The sequence below is a fragment of the Trachinotus anak genome, unplaced genomic scaffold (assembly GCF_046630095.1).
Source record: "Trachinotus anak isolate AG129_WGS33_773 ecotype Australia unplaced genomic scaffold, CSIRO_AGI_Tana_v1 ptg000024l, whole genome shotgun sequence".
Classification (NCBI taxonomy): domain Eukaryota; kingdom Metazoa; phylum Chordata; class Actinopteri; order Carangiformes; family Carangidae; genus Trachinotus; species Trachinotus anak.
The window spans coordinates 5,718,477-5,736,011 of record NW_027273875.1 but is presented as its reverse complement, the minus strand read 5'-3'; the positions used below and the strand labels follow the sequence as shown (position 1 = coordinate 5,736,011).

Genomic DNA, 17,535 nt, shown 5'->3' with positions numbered 1-17,535 from the left:
ATAGGTCACAATTGGGAGATGTGATGATCTTCATAGAGTGGCGCTTTTTGGGCGTTAGGTACATCCTATGTGCAAATTTATAATGTATCAGTTGATAAACTGCAGTCTTAGAAGTACTGTTTTCCCACTGTCCTCCAGCAAATACCTTCATTATTTACACCAGGTATGTTCTTACCCCATGTGGCTTTTACCACCACTGGCCCGCAAGGTTCAGAAATGAATTTTAGTTTAGAGACCATCCCTTGTGCAGGCCCTGCTGAGGCTAATAATTTGTGAAGAGGGTGTTTGGGGAGTGTTGACCCCCATGGAACACCATACGCCCGCATAGTAGATCTCAACTGCAAGTAGAAAAAAAAGGATGATCCAGGTAGACCATATTTAGCTTGTAAATCATTGAAGGCTCGCAAACCATTTCTATCAAATAGGTCTTTTAAAACATTAATTCCTCTATTCTTCCATTTCGGGAATGAGAAAGGTTTATTGCCAGCGAGGAGTGAAAAGTTATTGAACATTGGTGAATGATCGTGCCATTTAAAATCTACACATACATACTTCACCACAGTGTGGTAAGTTGAGAGTAGATATGAAATTACAGGGCCTAATTGTGATTGTGATGTCAGAATACATTATGTCCTGCAACCTGTGAGGCCATAATAGATTCTGCTGGGTCAGTCTCCAAGAAACTGAAGTGTTATGGCTGTGCCAAGAAGAGAGATGACGCAGCACAAAGGACCAGAAGTAAACCTTCAAATTTGGTAGAGCCAGTCCTCCCTGAGTTTTGTCTCTCTGGAGAGTTATGAGCTGCTAAAGGACTACTGAAAGGACATATAATTGCAAAATTGGTTTGGCCTTGATGGTATGTCCAGGGTGATTTGCAGAGGAGTGAAGCTCAGGGGAGGAAGCCAGTGTTGGCAAGTGAGAAATGACTGAAACTGAAAGTGGAAAATTGCAGAACACACTGGGAGTGGGAAGAAAGAGTCTGAGACTGTGTCTGAAGATGAAAATGAAAGAGATGATGTAGGAGGCAGCATGGCATGTCGGTTTGACAGAGAAATGTATTCATGGTGGCAGCAATTCAAAGGATTCAATGGTTTATTTGTCACAAGGAATATGTGTACATGGATAATTCATATAAATATAAAGTTGGGATATACAGTAACTGGGGAGGATCAAGGAAAATGTTACAATAAAAAGGCACACAAGATTTATGACATTATCAATTAAATTTTAGCAACAGTTATATTTTGTTTGCTCTGTATTGTGAAAAAGACTCATTTTGATTTTTTTTTTTTCATACTTGATGTTTTTTCATCTACTATGTTGTAACATTTAGCTCTCTCACACCTAAAAAAGTAGACTTCAGATGATGCAGATGGCTTCCATGTTGTGAGTCTCTACTATCCCAGTACTTTCAGTAGTTTTGGTCTTATTCATCCTCATACACTAACCACTAAACTTCACATGGCCCAACACTGGCACCTTGTGATGCAGGCTGTGAACTTGCAGTCATCTTATTCTGTGCAGTTCCTTTTATTTGCCTTAGGGTGGAGACACTGAGCCATTGTACATGAGTCATTTAGCATGACAGTGCTAGAAATTTCTAGGGGTTTCACAAATTCACCCTGTGCAAGCATGCTTTCAATAAAACCTCTATTTTCTCTTAAATGAAATAATTATAATAATCATAATAATATAAACATAATTTCAGTCAATCTTTTCACCACAGTAGGTATACAGTTATATGGTTGTTATACAGAGCACATTAAAAGAATGAATCTAATCTCTGTGGAAGTCACTTATAATTCAAAAGAGCAGCTTTAAAAGAGGAAAAGCAGATGGAGGATATCACGTGGAGAGAGATGAAAGGCAAATCAGGGAAAGAGAATTCTGGAAACGAGAAAAAGGTGAGGAGAGGACCAGAGAGGAAAGGAGACAAGGTCATCACACCCTACCGATAAAAACGATGACGCTGACCAAGTTTTGCCTCAGCCTTCCTGCCTGCTTGCCCAATCCCCTCCATCAGACACACTGCAGAGGAGACAGACGAATCAGCGCTCTCTGGACCATCCTCATCCCTCCCACTCCCTCTCTACCTCTCTGTGTCGCTGCTACATTGCCTCAGAAGTGAGATCCTCTGCAGTGCTGCACACTGAGGCAACTTCTACCAGCTGTTTATTATCCACAAAGGCAGGAGCTGCTACATCATCCAGCCCTGACAGGAGTAAGTACATCTCCTCCTCTCCAAGATGTTTAGCTGCAGTTTAGGGAAGAGATATGAGCACCAGGTTCATATCAGGAAGACAAAGAGTGGGCTAGAAAATGTAGATATACAAGGCATGATAAGAGAGAACATGTAAACATTACTCTATAACTTCACATTAAAAAGTCATTGTGTAATATTTTGCTTAGGATATTGATACGTAAAAAGCTGTGTCAAGGGCAGAAGCAGTCTAACAAACAGGCAACAGAACAGAAAAAGGTGTATGTGTCATATTTCACTTTGAATCATGACATTAGATTTGGCCACAGGTGGGATCTGATCAAGTTCTGGAGACAGCTAGGACATTTATATATATGACACTTACAAAGTAGATCAGAGCATCTCAACCTTTTTGACTTGTGACCCAAATTACAAAGTCAAGTTTGCTGTATCAAAATTATGACTTTGTCTTTTCAGTTTGTTTCCTTTGGTATATTTTTCTTCTTTGTTGTCTCCATGCTATGAATGATGTCATGACCTCGCCTAAAATTATCTCACAACTGCCTGGTGAGCCTGAGCTGCTGGTTGAGAAGCGGAAATGGATCATAACTCAATTTGGCAAACCACTGCAAAGCCACAGCTTACATTTTATTCTAGATTAGATGCTCCTTGTAATGTGGTTTTCTCTCTCACATTTCTTCTCTTGTTTTTCAAAGTTGGATGGGTGCTTTTCCATCATGCTCAAGTCTCTGTTTGTGTATGGAGTGCTGGGAGGTGAGAATCATTTTAAAGAAATATTTGTTATCCAAAGACTTGTAATCATATGAAGAAATATATAATAAATGAAATATATCTCTGCATATGCTCTTATACCCTCTGTGTTTTTCATGTGCCCTTCTCTATTCGCCCCAGTCTTGCTGATCCCTGCAAAGTGCGATCTAATCACTGTGTGCATTGAAGATGACAACGACCTGAGAGTAGACTGTCTGATCGAGCCCAAGCCCAACAAGATCAACAGCTTTGAGTTCTCTTGGTCCTCTGGAACCAAAGAGTCCCTCATTTACACCAATGTGTCCGGTTCATCGGCAGAGAGCCAGTTCAAGGATAAAAGCACCGTGGTGGAGCTGGAGCCCCATGGCTACAGAATGACCCTGAGTGGCTTCAGACACAGTCTCCCACACAACACCACTTACATGTGCAAAATAACTGGGGAGGTTGCCAGAGTCAATGTGGAGGCAGGTAGGTGGAGTGATTGTGTGTGTGGATTTGAGGGAGTGAGCGTGAGAATAAGTGAGTGGGAGACACCTTCGAGAGTCAACTGTTTGCATCCTTCTCCCTTTCTTCCTCTGCAGATCAACTCCTCCCATGTTCAGCTGTCAGCATGTTTCTAAAGAGTTCCTGGTCCTGGATCATGTGTCTGCTGCTCGCCTTCTATCACGCACACAGCTAAAGAAACATGCAGTCTTGTGTCGGCACGCACGCGCGCACCCACATAGCCAACCACGCCTATGCATCTGTCCGTATCCACAAACATCACAACACTAACACCACATGTTAAAAGATGTTATCAACAGCTAGCAGCTGTTTTCCTCCCAAGAGCACTGAATAGAATTCAAATGTTTTTATTAACTCACTTTGATGAAAAAGAATGATCATGACTCAAAGATGATTCAACAGAAATGTCTAGAGATGCGCTTTTTGCTGCAGAGGCACACGCCATATTGTATGTGTATAATGCACTCGCCATGTAAATATTACTTTGGAAACTGGAGTGTTTGTTTTCAATAAAGGGATGCTGTTTAAGGTCAGACATTGTCTTCTTCTGAATACAGTGTTCATGGAACTGAAGTGGGACCCAGTTGGGAACAACAGTGTCCAACAGGATATTTCACTGTTGTTAAAGCTATGTAATAAACATAAGTTGGATAAAGATGTTAGTAATGTTGACAATGACAGCGAATGTCTTCCATCATCAGAATTACAACGTTTGTGATTGACGTTCAAGAGTAGGGTGGTGACCATCTGAGTTAGAGTCCTTAAGTTGTCAGTCTACAGTACACATAAACAACTATACTCACCCTTTGGGGGTTGTCTTATTGTCATACAACACTGAATCAAGATAAATTCAGTGTGGCTTCTTCTGACACAGATCAACTGAACAAAATATTTTAATGTCAAAATGACAACATCTTTAATAAGAGACACCTAAATCACCCCCGTGGCCAATAGACCTTTTTCACACCAGACATTTTGACTTGTCATGCAGCAGAGACCTTAGGAGAGTTTCATTACATTAAAATGGCTCTGGTCCATTTAAGGGCTCCAGGAAGGCATGGCAAAGGCTCAGAACTGCCAAAACGAAACAGTATACAGTCCTCATTAATTACACCAGTGTTTTTCCTGCTCTCGCATGTTAAAATGTATGCTGTGAAAAAGATCTGTTACTTTTAGAAGTTACATTATATGGATAGAAATTGTGTCTATAATATTTGGCGAGGTTAGACAGTAGCGAAACCTCCATCATGAAACAACTCAGCAAAAACATGATTGAAAAGCACAAGGGGTAGATACAGGAAAATTTCCTGTACATCCCTTTGAGTGAAGTAAATAAATCAGTGAGAAATGGAAAGAGTATGGAACAGCTGTAAATCAGTCAAGAGTAGACTGTCCTCAAAAAACCGAATAACAATGCAAGAGGAGACAGACTGTGCAGACAATAAAATTTGGCTGGGTGCTCCAGAGACAGATGTATGGGAGACTGGCAAAGAGAAAGTCACTGCTGCCCAAGCAACCTGCACAGAAATGGCTTAAAAACAACAAAATGTCCTGGAGTGGCTGAGCCTGATATCAATCAAATCAAGAAACTATGGCTGGACTTGAAAAAGACCTATCTACTCAGACTCAAGGCTGTAATTACTACTAAGCTATGACTTAAATACTTGTACAAAAAGTATTTTGTGATTTATATTTGTAATTATTTCAGATCATCTGATAAATAGAGCAAAATAAAAGAAACTGTAAACTAAAAAGGTTATTTAATCAATCTTATTTTCACTGTAGCAGCATTTCTTTATTACAGTTTTTTCATGATAGAATTTGTTTACATTTTTATTTCCAAATGGTCCTTGTTTATATTCATGATTGCTTATATAAGCTTATTTCATGACAATACAGCATTATCAGTCACTGCCTAAACCAGACTAAAATTATGAATTACAAACGAGTGCTTATGACTCACTTAAACACACACTTACTGTTCAACTTTACACTGCAAACTAAAAACTATTTATTTGAGACTTTGTGCAGTTTCTGTCCCCTGATAAAAACTATTTTAGACCTTGTCAGACCTTTTTTTTTCTTCATTAAACCTTAACTGTGCAAACATTGTACATTGTATAAACATTGTACAGTAACAATGAATAAACACAGTGTTTTTGTTGTACAGGTCAAATAATGAATATGTTTTAAAGAAATTATCACACCTCCTAAGAAGGTAATTAAACTTCATTCATAGTGTATATTGAAATCAAATAGTCTCAAATAGTCTCTGAGAAAACCGTAAGAGAAAATCATAATAATATTGATAATAATCATAGTAAACAGATAAGTATCAAGAAAAATAAAATTAAATAAACAAAAGAGAAGAAAGATTACATATCAACGTGAGTAATACAAATTATGATCGAATATGGTCTTAAAATTAGAAAAGAAATAATAAAGAACTTCAATAAATTTAATTAAATTAAATTTGTAGGCTATTGTACATAGAACTATGGAACAAAAACACGGGGCTAAAGTAAGTTGTGCTTGGACATAAGATTATAGAGTTTTCTGGCCTCGTCAGACCTTCCCACCCGGAACTTAACGCAGCCGAAATAAGCGTTCTTGACCCTCGTTGCTAGCCGTAGTTTCCGACAACATAATGATGGCCGCTCTAGGTGGTAGCGATAAAGGACCAGAACTGTCCAAAGCTGAATATCTAAAACGTTATTTATCCGCTGATGAAGATGCCAAGAAATCAAAAGGGAAGCTTAAAAAGAAACGGCGTAAGGTTCCCGAGAAAGGGTGAGTCAGTGGGGTCGTTTTAATCAAGCTGTTGCTGGGCAGATTGTGTGTGAGTGTGCATTAAGCTAGTTGAGTTCGCCCCGCTCACTGCCTTAAACTCATTTTTTTGAATGAAAAGTGTATGTAAAGTTACCAAACTCAATTTTACTTGTCTTTTAAGGCTTAAAATAGTAGACGATGACATAGACTGGAAACAGATGGTCACAGAGGAGAAGGAGATTGAAGAGGACGAAGACGAAGCCCCAGTGGTAAGAAGTTAAAGCTAACATAATCTAGCTGTTTGGCCTGAGTCCATTCATTTTGATTGTATACACTTATTTCTGTAATTTTCTTCTGCGATTCGTTGGTTTATTATATATTTTGTAATAAAACCAAAACGAAACAGTGTACTGAGGAGATGATATTAATTTAAATGTAGGAAAAAAATGCCACAACCTCTTAAATGACTGACTTCTGACATTTGAAGTTACCAGCAGATTAATCAATAATGAAAATAATCAAATAAGTTATTTTCTCAATTAATCATTTTTTAATGAAAAATACTGATCACAATTTTGTAAAGCCCAAGATAAATTGTTGTCGTTATGTCTGATCCAAAACAACAGCTGTAGTTGTGATGTTGTTATTTTTCAAGGTCCATTGACACAAGAATGAAAAAGTCATATCCATTATTGCCATGAGACAGTTCTCCTTATTGATTTTCAACATTGCCTATAATGCTCTAATACAACCAGAGGTATTCAAGTGACACCATGGAATAAACAAAATGGCAAATCTATGATGTTTGTCAAATGTATGTTGTCATATTGTCTTATGTTTTCTTGAAATGTCCTCTCTTGTTTGTCTACTCAGATTGCTGAGGTAATCGATGATCGACCAGAGGAGGTGAAACAGCTAGAAGCCTTCAGAACCAGCAACAGATGGAAAGTGATTGGAGGTAATTGGTGTTTGTGAAAGATATAGAGATAATCTGTGCCTGGGTGGTGACGATCGCTAATTACTTTGAGTGTCCTTTCCTAATAGCTGATGAAGATGAAGACACAAACAGGAGTCACCATGACTCACCAGAGCTGTCATCAAAAAGAAGGAGGCCCAATTCTCCTGTCAGAAAGACCCGACATGACTCTCCGGATACATCCCCTCCCAGGAGAGGTCGCCACGACTCGCCAGACATATCTCCTCCCAGGAGAGGTCGCCACGACTCGCCAGACATATCTCCTCCCAGGAGAGGTCGCCACGACTCACCAGACATATCCCCTCCCAGAAGAGGTCGCCACGACTCGCCAGACTTGTCACCTCCGCGGCAACATACAGGGAAATCGGGGAAGGTGCAAAGTAAAGGTGCGTGCTAAGAAGCAATGTTTGTGGCTGAATCAGATCTCTTTTTGCATAGGGAAAGGCAATATGAACAAAAACAAAAACAGCCAGAAGATGTCAGTATACATGGTTAAGTTAGTTGAGTTGTCTTGTTGACAGCCATCACACTTGATTGCTTGATAATTGAAGGTCAAACTGAAACACTGAATTTTCATTTTGCCAGAACTCTGTTTGGACATAAGAAATCATTATGAGAAGACTCTGTGTATCATGTTGTATGGTTAAAACATTTAATAATCTTGTTACTGTGGAATGTGGTAAAATACACTTCTATTGGTTCAAATGTTTAGTTATATAATTACGTAACTAAACAACAAACGATACAAATGATTTCTTTGTCAGATTCATCCCCCAACAGAAGAAAGACCAGCTCATCACTGTCAAGTAAAAAACGTTCACCTGATCCTCATCGGTCACCACTGGCAAAGAGGCCTCAGAACAGGCATGATTCAGACTCTGACCAGTCACCTCGACGAAAGAAGCCATCAAAGAGAGAAGCATCAGACTCTGACCAATCTCCTCCAAGGAGGCACTCAAAAACAAGACGAGGCTCTGACTCTGACCAGTCTCCACCCAGGAGGCGGCCGCGGAGTGGAAAGGACTCGGATGAAGATCTGTCACCACCTCGTAGACCTGGCCAGTCACAGGTGAGAAAAATTGTGTTAGTTTGAAGACTAGTAGAAAATTTGATTTTCCCCAGATTGGTGTGTGTTTTCAATGGTTTTTTTTCTTTTCAGGGCCAGAGGATGCTTACTGGTGGGAAGGCAGGTCTGGTTTCTGTAGATGTTTTGAGGAAAGAGCAGGAGGAGAACCGACGCAGAGAAAGAAACAACCAGCCACTCGAAGGTTAGTTCAGCTTTTCTCTTTGAAGATACTTTTCCTTCACAGTTGTTAATGGCAGAGCTCACAGGGCTTTCCATCTCATATCCACATGATCCATACAATCTCCAAATGTTTACAGATTTCTTTTGTCACAATTGGGATAAGCTCATATAAAACTGGATGGTGCGGTCCAAATGCAGAACACCTGTTATACCTATTTTCCTGTTATAAATAGATGAATCCCGCAATGCCCAGACGGTTTTCCGAGACAAGAGCGGTAAAAGGAGGGATTTGGATTCAGAGAGAGAAGAACAGAAGAAGAAAGCTGGAGAAAAAGCAGCAAAGGATGAGAAATATGCTCAGTGGGGGAAAGGGTGAGTCTGCATACAATTTTCACATATTACTGAAGGTTACTGAGTGTGATTGTGACCACATAAAGAACTGAAATGTGTTATGTGCCAACTTGTTTCCATGATTTTAAATCAGTGTGTGTTTATAGGTTGGCCCAAAGCCAGATGCATCAGCAGAAACTTGAAGATGCACTGCATGAAGCCCAGAAGCCGCTGGCACGTCACTATGATGATGAGGATCTCGACCGTATGTTGAGAGAGCAGGAAAGGGAGGGAGATCCCATGGCTGCGATGCTCAGACGGAAAAAAGCTCGCAGCACGAAGACACAAGGTGTTTAACGTTACATACGCATACCTTAGTCCTTGGGCTGACTGATGCAAAATGGTTGTTTACTTAGAGTGTATATTGTAAACCGTCCTGTTTTTGTTTTGCAGAGAAGCCTCGGTATAAAGGCCCAGCACCACCTCCAAACCGGTTCAATATCCTACCAGGCTATCGCTGGGATGGAGTTGACAGGTACAGTGTTTGTGTGAGTGTGTGAATTAATGAGATGTAGTAGTAATAGGATTAATGTGAAAACATGCAACAGATCCCTACTTCTTACTGTTTTCTTACGTCTCATACAGTTGCACTATTAATTGTACAATATGTGATATCATGATCACAATTTTGGCTTCTACATTGAACCTGATAGGGACCCCTTATTGAGGTTTGCTCTGGCATGTCAAATCAAAGATGGAGCTGAGGGTGTGACTGCAGAAATACGCAGTTATACGTATCTCATTTAGTTATTTTTATTTATCTCTTTAGTATTAGGAAACGTCCTATTTATGTAGAATTGAATGTATACTTAGCATTAGGAAATGTCTTGTCCTGTCTTATCTGTCGTGCCTGTGCAGTGTGCACTTTATATGTTTCACCGCGGGAGAGTGGGAAACGTCCTTTCGATTCCTTTGTATGTCTTAACATGTGAAGAAATTGACAATAAAGCTACTTTGACTTTGACTAAATGGAATTTCATTTGTTTTTGTCTTGCAGGTCAAATGGTTTTGAACAGAAACGCTACATGCGGATGGCAGATAAAAAAGCTGGCCAGGAGGCAGCTTATAAATGGAGCGTGGAGGACATGTAACAGCAATCAGATACTGATGAATTATGAGCAGAACTGAAGCGCGGGTCTATTGAACCTCGATAGAATTAGCTGAGATTGAATATCTACTCTGTGCTCTTGAAACAACTGCAGATTAGACTCATCTATTCAGCAGAAGTGGCATGTTGATACAGACTGAGAAAGATTTTGTTCACCTTTCCAAAGCAGTTTGGCACTGTACAAAAGATATAAGATCATTACAAACCGATAAACCACAAACATAACTGTACATAGCAGTCAGGTGACAGCATCTTTATGATTTTGTAATAACTGCTTCAATGTGTTTTTCACTGTTTTATTAAATATTGTTTTTGTTAAGTGTTGTGCCCTGATCTAAAGTGTTCACAACAGTAGTTTCGGGAGTCCTCAGGGAGCTATTCCAGAAAGCGGGTTTAGTGAAAACGAAAACGTTTTTTGCTGCTGAGATGAGGGAAACTTTGGGTTTTCTTTTCCAGTCAGTTGCCCCAGTAAGTTACTCTGTGAACCTAACCGGCTCGCTGGCAGCTTTTCTGCAGAGTTTGGCAGAGTTTCTGTCTGGCTGTTCCTCCTGCTGCTATTTAAGAAGCTTCTGACACGGTGCGTCATTTCCTCATTCATACAGTATAAATCAAAGTGCATATTGGAGCAGATTCATCTAAAGTTCTGTTGGGAGAACATTAAAATACCGATTGGGCATTGGTTTCAAACCCAGGGCCCAACTCTACCAATATGACCTTTCTTATGATCAATCAGTCATCAATGTGAGGACGGAGACAGAGATTCCTGACATTTTTATAACACTGTGACTGTGGACATTAAGACTACTTTCAAGTTGTCAATCAGTTCCTTTGCACTGAAACATTTAGCATACATTCATCACAAAATTTCAGCTGAATTAATATATTTGAACATATTTATATTTATTAAATATATATAAACCAACAAATGATGGCTATTGTCTGAGCTGGTTGTTAGGAGCCAGCATGCATAGGACCATTAAGGTGGAACGCCTGAATGAAACTGAACTATCATTTACAATATTGATTACTTAGATTTTCCTGCTATAAATCAGAAAGTCTGCTGGGAGAAAAACGTCATGACATGACGTGCAACACACTGAGGCCATTTAAATATCATCTTTTATAGTAACTTTTGTTAAATTACTTTCTCCCAAGGTCAAGAATGAACTGTAATGATTCACTTTAAAAGCCAATACAGTCGAGAAGTCGTAACAGTGCTATAGATGAAACCATAATGGCTTCTGAGCAAGGGTCTCAGCAGAGCCATCCTTATGACAACTGAACAAAATCCTTTTATACCTGTAAATATGCCGATTTCATTATATTTTCAACCGTTTGAATGAGTTGTAATTATTTTTCTATGTATTTTAAAATACACAAAGTACAGTGAGTGCTTGTAAAAAGTAAGAGACTGAGTTTTATAAATTCAGGACGGTGTAAGAGATTTATTTACTATTAATTAAACTGAAATTCCAAATAGTAGCGCATCTGTCTTTATTTAAAATAACAAATAAGGACAATGATCCATCATTGACTATAAAATCGACAAGTAGGAACCTTTTAAAACGTGACAGACGAGAGCTCGTTTCAACACGGAATGTTTTTGTGGAGGTACGCGCGAATAGAGGCTGCTCTGTTGAGGGGGGGAAAGACTAACATCTGAAACTCGTGTATGGAAGAAGGGGAGTCGTGTAGTCCAATTTAATTTGGGGTAAAAATGGTTGACTGGAGTCCGATAGCGAAGGTGTACAACCCGCTGAAAGCTGGCAGCATCGACGGCACGGACGTGGAGCCCCATGACCGGGCGGTCTGGAGGGCTATGGGTGCCCGCTACAAGCCTAACAAAGGTGTTGTCGGAGACCCGCTGCTCACTCTGTTTGTGGCTCGTCTGAACCCCCAGACAACCGAGGATAAACTCTACCAAGTGTTTTCCAAGTACGGCGACATCCGGCAGCTCCGGCTGGTCCGGGACATCGTTACGGGCTTCTCCAAAAGATACGCCTTCATCGAGTACAAGGAGGAGCGGTCTGTTGTCCGGGCCCGCCGGGACGCCAATAAACTGGTGGTGGACCAGCATGAAGTGTTTGTGGATTTTGAGCAGGAGAGGACACTTAAAGGGTGGGTGCCGAGGCGGCTTGGCGGCGGACTGGGAGGGAAGAAGGAGTCTGGGCAGCTGCGGTTCGGCGGCAGAGACAGGCCTTTCCGTAAACCCATTAACCTCGGCGTCGGCCTGGTGCAGGAACGGGGAGGGGGCGGAGGGAGAGAATGGGACAGACAGGGGAGAGACAGGGAGGACCGGGACCGACACAGAGAGGCCGAGTGGGGCAGCAGATCGAGGAGGGATGACCGGGACAGAGGCAGAGAGAGGGATGACCGCAGACACGGGGAGAGGAGCAGGCACAGGGATAGGAGATGAAGCCCGTATTTATCACCCAAAGCACCGATCTCCCCTGCTTCAGATGATGTTTTGATGCACTGTCCAGCTGCAGCCTCCAATGGAGAACTTTTAGGCTAAGTGGGCAGTGAAGGAAAGTGTGGTCGTTGAGGATTGTGGTTTGCACATGTAGGACTGGTCTATTGAAAGAGCCATTGTTACAATAACAGATGACCTTCTTATAGGATCATGATATCGGTTTGGGTTGATGTTCATTAGATGCTACTGTATATTAATAGGATGTCAACCTGGACAGGGCTTTTTCAGTTGGTACTCCCCAGCATTTCTCAGGGAAATCTTACCTAGTAGGCCTTCATGCTTTTGTAGTGTTCACTGAGCAGCAAAAACTGTGTTGTAAACAACTATACTACAAAATAAAAAAAAAAAAGATTAATTGTACCTTTTTTTTTTTTAAACAATATTAATGTTTTCCAGCCAAGTGAGACCCACAAGCTTTAAAACCTACTCCTTATACTACTACTACTACTACCAATCTACAGCTAAATTGACAAAATATCAAAATGCTTATAATTATAATCTACCCCTGTAAAGTAACCCACCTGTAAATCAGACTGAATCTCTTACAATTTTGTTATAAATATTTCATATGGTGAGCAGATTAACAATGTACCTTCTCATTTATATCATGTGGAGCATCATACTTGCTAAAAGCCACTGATGAGGGTTTCTGCAACACTGGCTCCATAGTCCATGGTGTGCTTCCTTGTTCATAGTTGAGGAAAGGTAGAAAGATTTTTCTCCATTATCTGTTGCATTGTGGTCTTTGAAAGAAGTGATTAAATGTATATTTTTTATATGTAGCTCTGCTACCTGCAAATGTGCTGTGTAACTGTATTGCACAAAATACAACATCAATCAAATGTAAAGGCCACTGACTTCATTAGTTACCATTAAAAGCTTTGGTTGTTTTTGTTGGCCAGTGAAGCAAATGAAAACAACAACAACAATGAAAACTACAAAATAAATAAAATCATATATAGACAAGCAGAGAGATTAGAATGTGCAGGATGTCTTTTAATGTACATAGTGTGATTTCAAAGCTATCCAACTCTGACTCCTCCTGAAGTCTAATCCCAGCTCGTGCCTGTGGATCAGATCATGTTGCAGTTATGAGTCACGGAGTGGATTGTTTTCTCTCAAGCTGACCACACGTATGTGTGAAGTCATCAACATGAGACACTAAGGCCAGTGACTCCATGCACTGCACAGTCTGGTGTGTGAACACATCATTGGTCCATTAGCTCATCAGGCTGAGCTCGCTGGTGGGAAATTTATCACCTGTTACTTGAGAAGAATTTAAACCTGAGTGTGAGAGTTTGTGCTGAAAAGAAGTGATTCCTTAGTAACACTGGTGTTACTACTGTAGTTACAGTTAAAAAAAACCCCAAATATATGTCATTAAGAAGCATTTACTGAATAAAAATATATTTCCAGACAGATGAACACTGTCCTGGATGTGGTTAGGGAAGGAGAGCTCATCAACATGTAAACTGACTCCAATCATGTCTAAAATGAGAAAGATTTAAAGTCGTGAGTTATTGTGCTGTTTATGAGACAGTAGGATTGATGCAAAGACACACACACACACAAACATGACCCACAAAAACCCACAAAACTAGCATGTGCTTTACTGGTTTGTAAAATCCTCTTTAATACTTTGCATTGTATGATTGTAACATCATTGCAGGAACAAAGTGTGATTTCTATCAAAGATGTATCACAAGAGTCTGAGGGGACTGTCTTTTCAAACACTTTTTGCCTAGCTGATTTCATACATATCTTAAAGACTATCTCTGAAAAGTCATGTTTGGTTGTCCGGACAAGGCCGCTCTCAGCCTTCCAGCATACCTGGAGTTCACGATGGGCCAACCAGGGTAAGTCTCTCTTTGGACTGTGTTAAACTCGATCCTGTGAACCAAAACGTACACAGACGTAGATGAGCTGCTCTCTACAATGAAGCCATAGTTCACAGTGATATTGATTCAGCCTGCTCTCACCTGAAAGCCGGGTTGATGCCAATGTTGTCTGGCTGTGGGAGGGCAGGTGTTCGCCTCCTGCGGAAGGAGGATGGAGGAGGGAAATCCTTCTGATACTGAGACTGCATCTGTGTTGCTTCTTGCTGATCAAGGTTGCCCTCTTGCTCATCCTCCCCTGGTTCCCTGTCTCTGCTGCTGCTGCTGCTTCCTCTTCCTGTTTCTCTTGAGGATGTAGGATGAGACTCCTGCTGTGTGTTCAGGGTGAAATGGTCTCCTGAGGGGTAATCATAAACTTTTTTTTAAGAGTTTCATTTGAAACAGTGAATAAATATCACACAAAACATCTCATCTTTTCCTCAATGGAGGAAACATCAGGAAAAAATATAAAATCTGTGGTAAAACTCTGATCTTATCTATTACTATGACACAATCTAAAAGATTCATTGGCAGACCTTATCTCTCTGAGTCTTCTACTTTCTTACTCACAGGCTTATTTAATAATTTAATAATTTTATACTTTGATTTTAATTTACATTAAAAACTGAAGGCTACACCCTCATTAGTTCATTCAGTCCTTTGCTGGCAATGTTTAGCAATTAATACAATTAATGAAAATGTATTTGGGTCAATAAAATCTATATTTGTTTTTCTTCTTGATACACACGTAACAGTATTTTTACATTTAACCTTATATGGATGTTTTTCTGTTATACATATTTTCATTAATGATTATAAATGACTGCATTATTACTTTTCACTATAATAACAGTGTATTAAGTATATTAAGGTATAACTGATTAAACCTTAAACAACAACTCATAAATCACTTTCCCTCACACACAAACCTTTTCCAAAACACACACAGACATACATCCGCACAAACACAACAGAGTGCCTGGTACGCCTGCTGTCAACACTGAAACACTCCACAAAAACACAAACCACAAACTCAAGTTATCTCAAAACAGATAAGGTGAGTTTATTCTCCACGCTGAGATAAGACTGCAGACCTTTGCCTCTGTCTTGTTGTGGGACAGGCCTGAAGCAGAATGCCTCCCGTGACGTGGTCTCCATCTTAGCAGGAGTGTCCGGGTAGAGGAGGAATCCTGTGGAGGGAAAAGAGCGACTGATTACAGGAAGGCGAAGTTCTCTGTTTTGATTGTATATCCTGTAATCAAAGTATTGTGCGTGGTTAAAATTAGACACTTAAGTTATTGGCATTTTCAAAATTCTTTCTTTTCGACACAATACTTTGGAGTAATTCCAGTGAACGCTTTATCACAGCTGGACTGACCTCACTTAACATTTGCTGAGGTCCTTCCAGTCAGGCATTTTTATTCTAGTGTTTGAGCTGGAAAACCCCCCAGGCCAGTTGGCTATCCTTGTTTAAACTGTAAGAATTGGTGGTTTAGGTCATGGCTCATTTTGGCCCATTTATTTTGACCGCAGTAAAAAAATAATAACCGTAATGGCAGTGAGACTAAACACAGAACTTTTTTTCCACTGAAGCAAAATTACAGAAACAGTGATAACTTTGTATGTTTCAGTTATTCTCATTATTTGGAACCTGGACATTCTATCTATATAACTAATCTTCTATTTACTCTTCTTATTACTCTAGATGTATTATTTCTTATCACTGAAGACTTCAGTTTTCAAATACATGATGAAGAAAACTTTTCCCACCTGAACCACCTGTTTAATCAGAATAGTCTGATCTCAGAACATCTTCTAACCTTTGTCTGACACTGGGACAAAAGAGGCAGCAAACCTTTACCTGCCACCGTCGGCAGCTCCCCCCTGTAGGGCCGACTGCGCAGGAAGAGCTCGTGGCGACGTGGGTGTCGCTGGTGGGCATTTTCAATGAACATTTTGTCTGTCGGCTCCTGACTGTCCTGTTGGCTGACTAGCGTCTCCAGCAGCTTTGAATTTTTGGGTTTCTGGTGGAACAAGTGCTGTAAAATTGCCCACAGCTTTAGTGTATTCAGTAGTAGCAGAAAGTAGCAAGCCCTAAAAATGTCACAGTTTTTACGCCTTTCAAAATAACAACCAACGTAGAGCCTTAAACAGCTTACTGTGTTGCTTACCTTACATGAAGAAAAACACAAGAGGTGGTACACTTCTGCAGTTTCCCAGTGCTGTCTGCATTTCTCTGTATGTTTGTGTGTGTGTGTGTGTGTGTGTCAGACAATATACAGAGCTACTTAAAGCTTGTTTACCGCAGTAGTCATGGCATCCTATTCTTCTGCACTGACTGGCAGATACAGTAGTTACCAACTGAGACAATAAAGCAGCCAGACCACCAACAGAAAGCTGAAACTTTGCAGTGGCTGCTTGCAAAGCCAGTTTTAAAGCGGAACATAGTCCAGCATTAAAGGGTTTGCAGCAGGGCTGATTAAACTGGGGAGCAAAAAAGAGCTCTAAGTGCTGAGCTGAGCCTTGTTTCCGAGGTAACATGTTTAAAATGTCTCGCACTGCAACAGTGACTCATGTAAGATGCACTGTAGCAAGTATAATGATAATAAAATAAATCTGACTGCAGTTGTGTTTGGTCACACACACACCACTCTGGAAAAAAACACTGAAAATGAAAACATGTTGTCTATTCAGTGGTTGCCCCGGAGCATTTGGCCCAATCTCAGCAATGCACTGTGCCTCCCGGTTTTCAACTGGCATAAATCCCAACTATAGTTCTTTCACATTAGAGGGTCTGTTTCAGCCTGTAACTTCTCAGTAGGGAACCTTATACTTGTGAAAGTCTCATGAATCATTTTAACTAATGCATTTTAAGACGGTGAGAATGTTCCCGCAAACTTGTAAGTCACTTTCATTTATAAAACTGTGGTTTATTTGTGTTGAGGGCAGAGGGAGGTAAGACATTATTTTAGCTTTATCTGTCACATGCTTTCACTATTGTGTGTACATATTTTCACCAGAGTATGTGAGAGCTATTTTGGATTATATCCTACTGTGCAGCATTTACGGCGGCAGCTCATAGTAAGATAAGGTTCATATCTTATCTTAAAAAAAGCAAATCTCATTCACAATTTAGATTTTCCATTTTAAGTCCATACAAAAAAATCCCGGCAAAACAGAACAGAAACTATCCAGATCCAAAATCCAAATTTTATAATTGATTA

At 40.2% G+C, this 17,535-nt stretch overlaps 4 protein-coding genes across 4 annotated transcripts; 3 read left to right on the top strand and 1 right to left on the bottom strand.

Moving 5' to 3' along the window:
- The first annotated feature begins 2,041 nt into the window (after positions 1 to 2,041).
- On the top strand, positions 2,042 to 4,008 carry LOC139608017 (uncharacterized). The gene is made up of 4 exons (XM_071461434.1): positions 2,042 to 2,221; positions 2,917 to 2,974; positions 3,113 to 3,439; positions 3,553 to 4,008. Exons 2-4 carry the CDS (start codon positions 2,938 to 2,940, stop codon positions 3,648 to 3,650), a joined length of 462 nt encoding a protein of 153 aa, XP_071317535.1. The 5' UTR covers positions 2,042 to 2,221; positions 2,917 to 2,937; the 3' UTR covers positions 3,651 to 4,008.
- Positions 4,009 to 6,114: 2,106 nt separating this feature from the next.
- Positions 6,115 to 10,283, top strand: bud13 (BUD13 homolog). The gene is made up of 10 exons (XM_071460409.1): positions 6,115 to 6,265; positions 6,426 to 6,513; positions 7,118 to 7,202; positions 7,289 to 7,606; positions 7,985 to 8,289; positions 8,380 to 8,488; positions 8,700 to 8,838; positions 8,964 to 9,145; positions 9,250 to 9,331; positions 9,854 to 10,283. Exons 1-10 carry the CDS (start codon positions 6,123 to 6,125, stop codon positions 9,945 to 9,947), a joined length of 1,545 nt encoding a protein of 514 aa, XP_071316510.1. The 5' UTR covers positions 6,115 to 6,122; the 3' UTR covers positions 9,948 to 10,283.
- A 1,276-nt stretch (positions 10,284 to 11,559) lies between these two features.
- Positions 11,560 to 13,313, top strand: snrnp35 (small nuclear ribonucleoprotein 35 (U11/U12)). The gene has a single exon (XM_071460410.1). The coding sequence runs from the start codon at positions 11,682 to 11,684 to the stop codon at positions 12,378 to 12,380; it is 699 nt and encodes a 232-aa protein (XP_071316511.1). The 5' UTR covers positions 11,560 to 11,681; the 3' UTR covers positions 12,381 to 13,313.
- A 766-nt stretch (positions 13,314 to 14,079) lies between these two features.
- On the bottom strand, positions 14,080 to 16,625 carry LOC139607503 (uncharacterized). The gene is made up of 5 exons (XM_071460411.1): positions 16,483 to 16,625; positions 16,173 to 16,350; positions 15,406 to 15,501; positions 14,417 to 14,669; positions 14,080 to 14,327 (listed from the first exon to the last, which is right to left on the bottom strand). The coding sequence occupies exons 2-5, from the start codon at positions 16,264 to 16,266 to the stop codon at positions 14,207 to 14,209; spliced, it is 564 nt and encodes a 187-aa protein (XP_071316512.1). The 5' UTR covers positions 16,267 to 16,350; positions 16,483 to 16,625; the 3' UTR covers positions 14,080 to 14,206.
- Between the last annotated feature and the right edge of the window lie 910 nt (positions 16,626 to 17,535).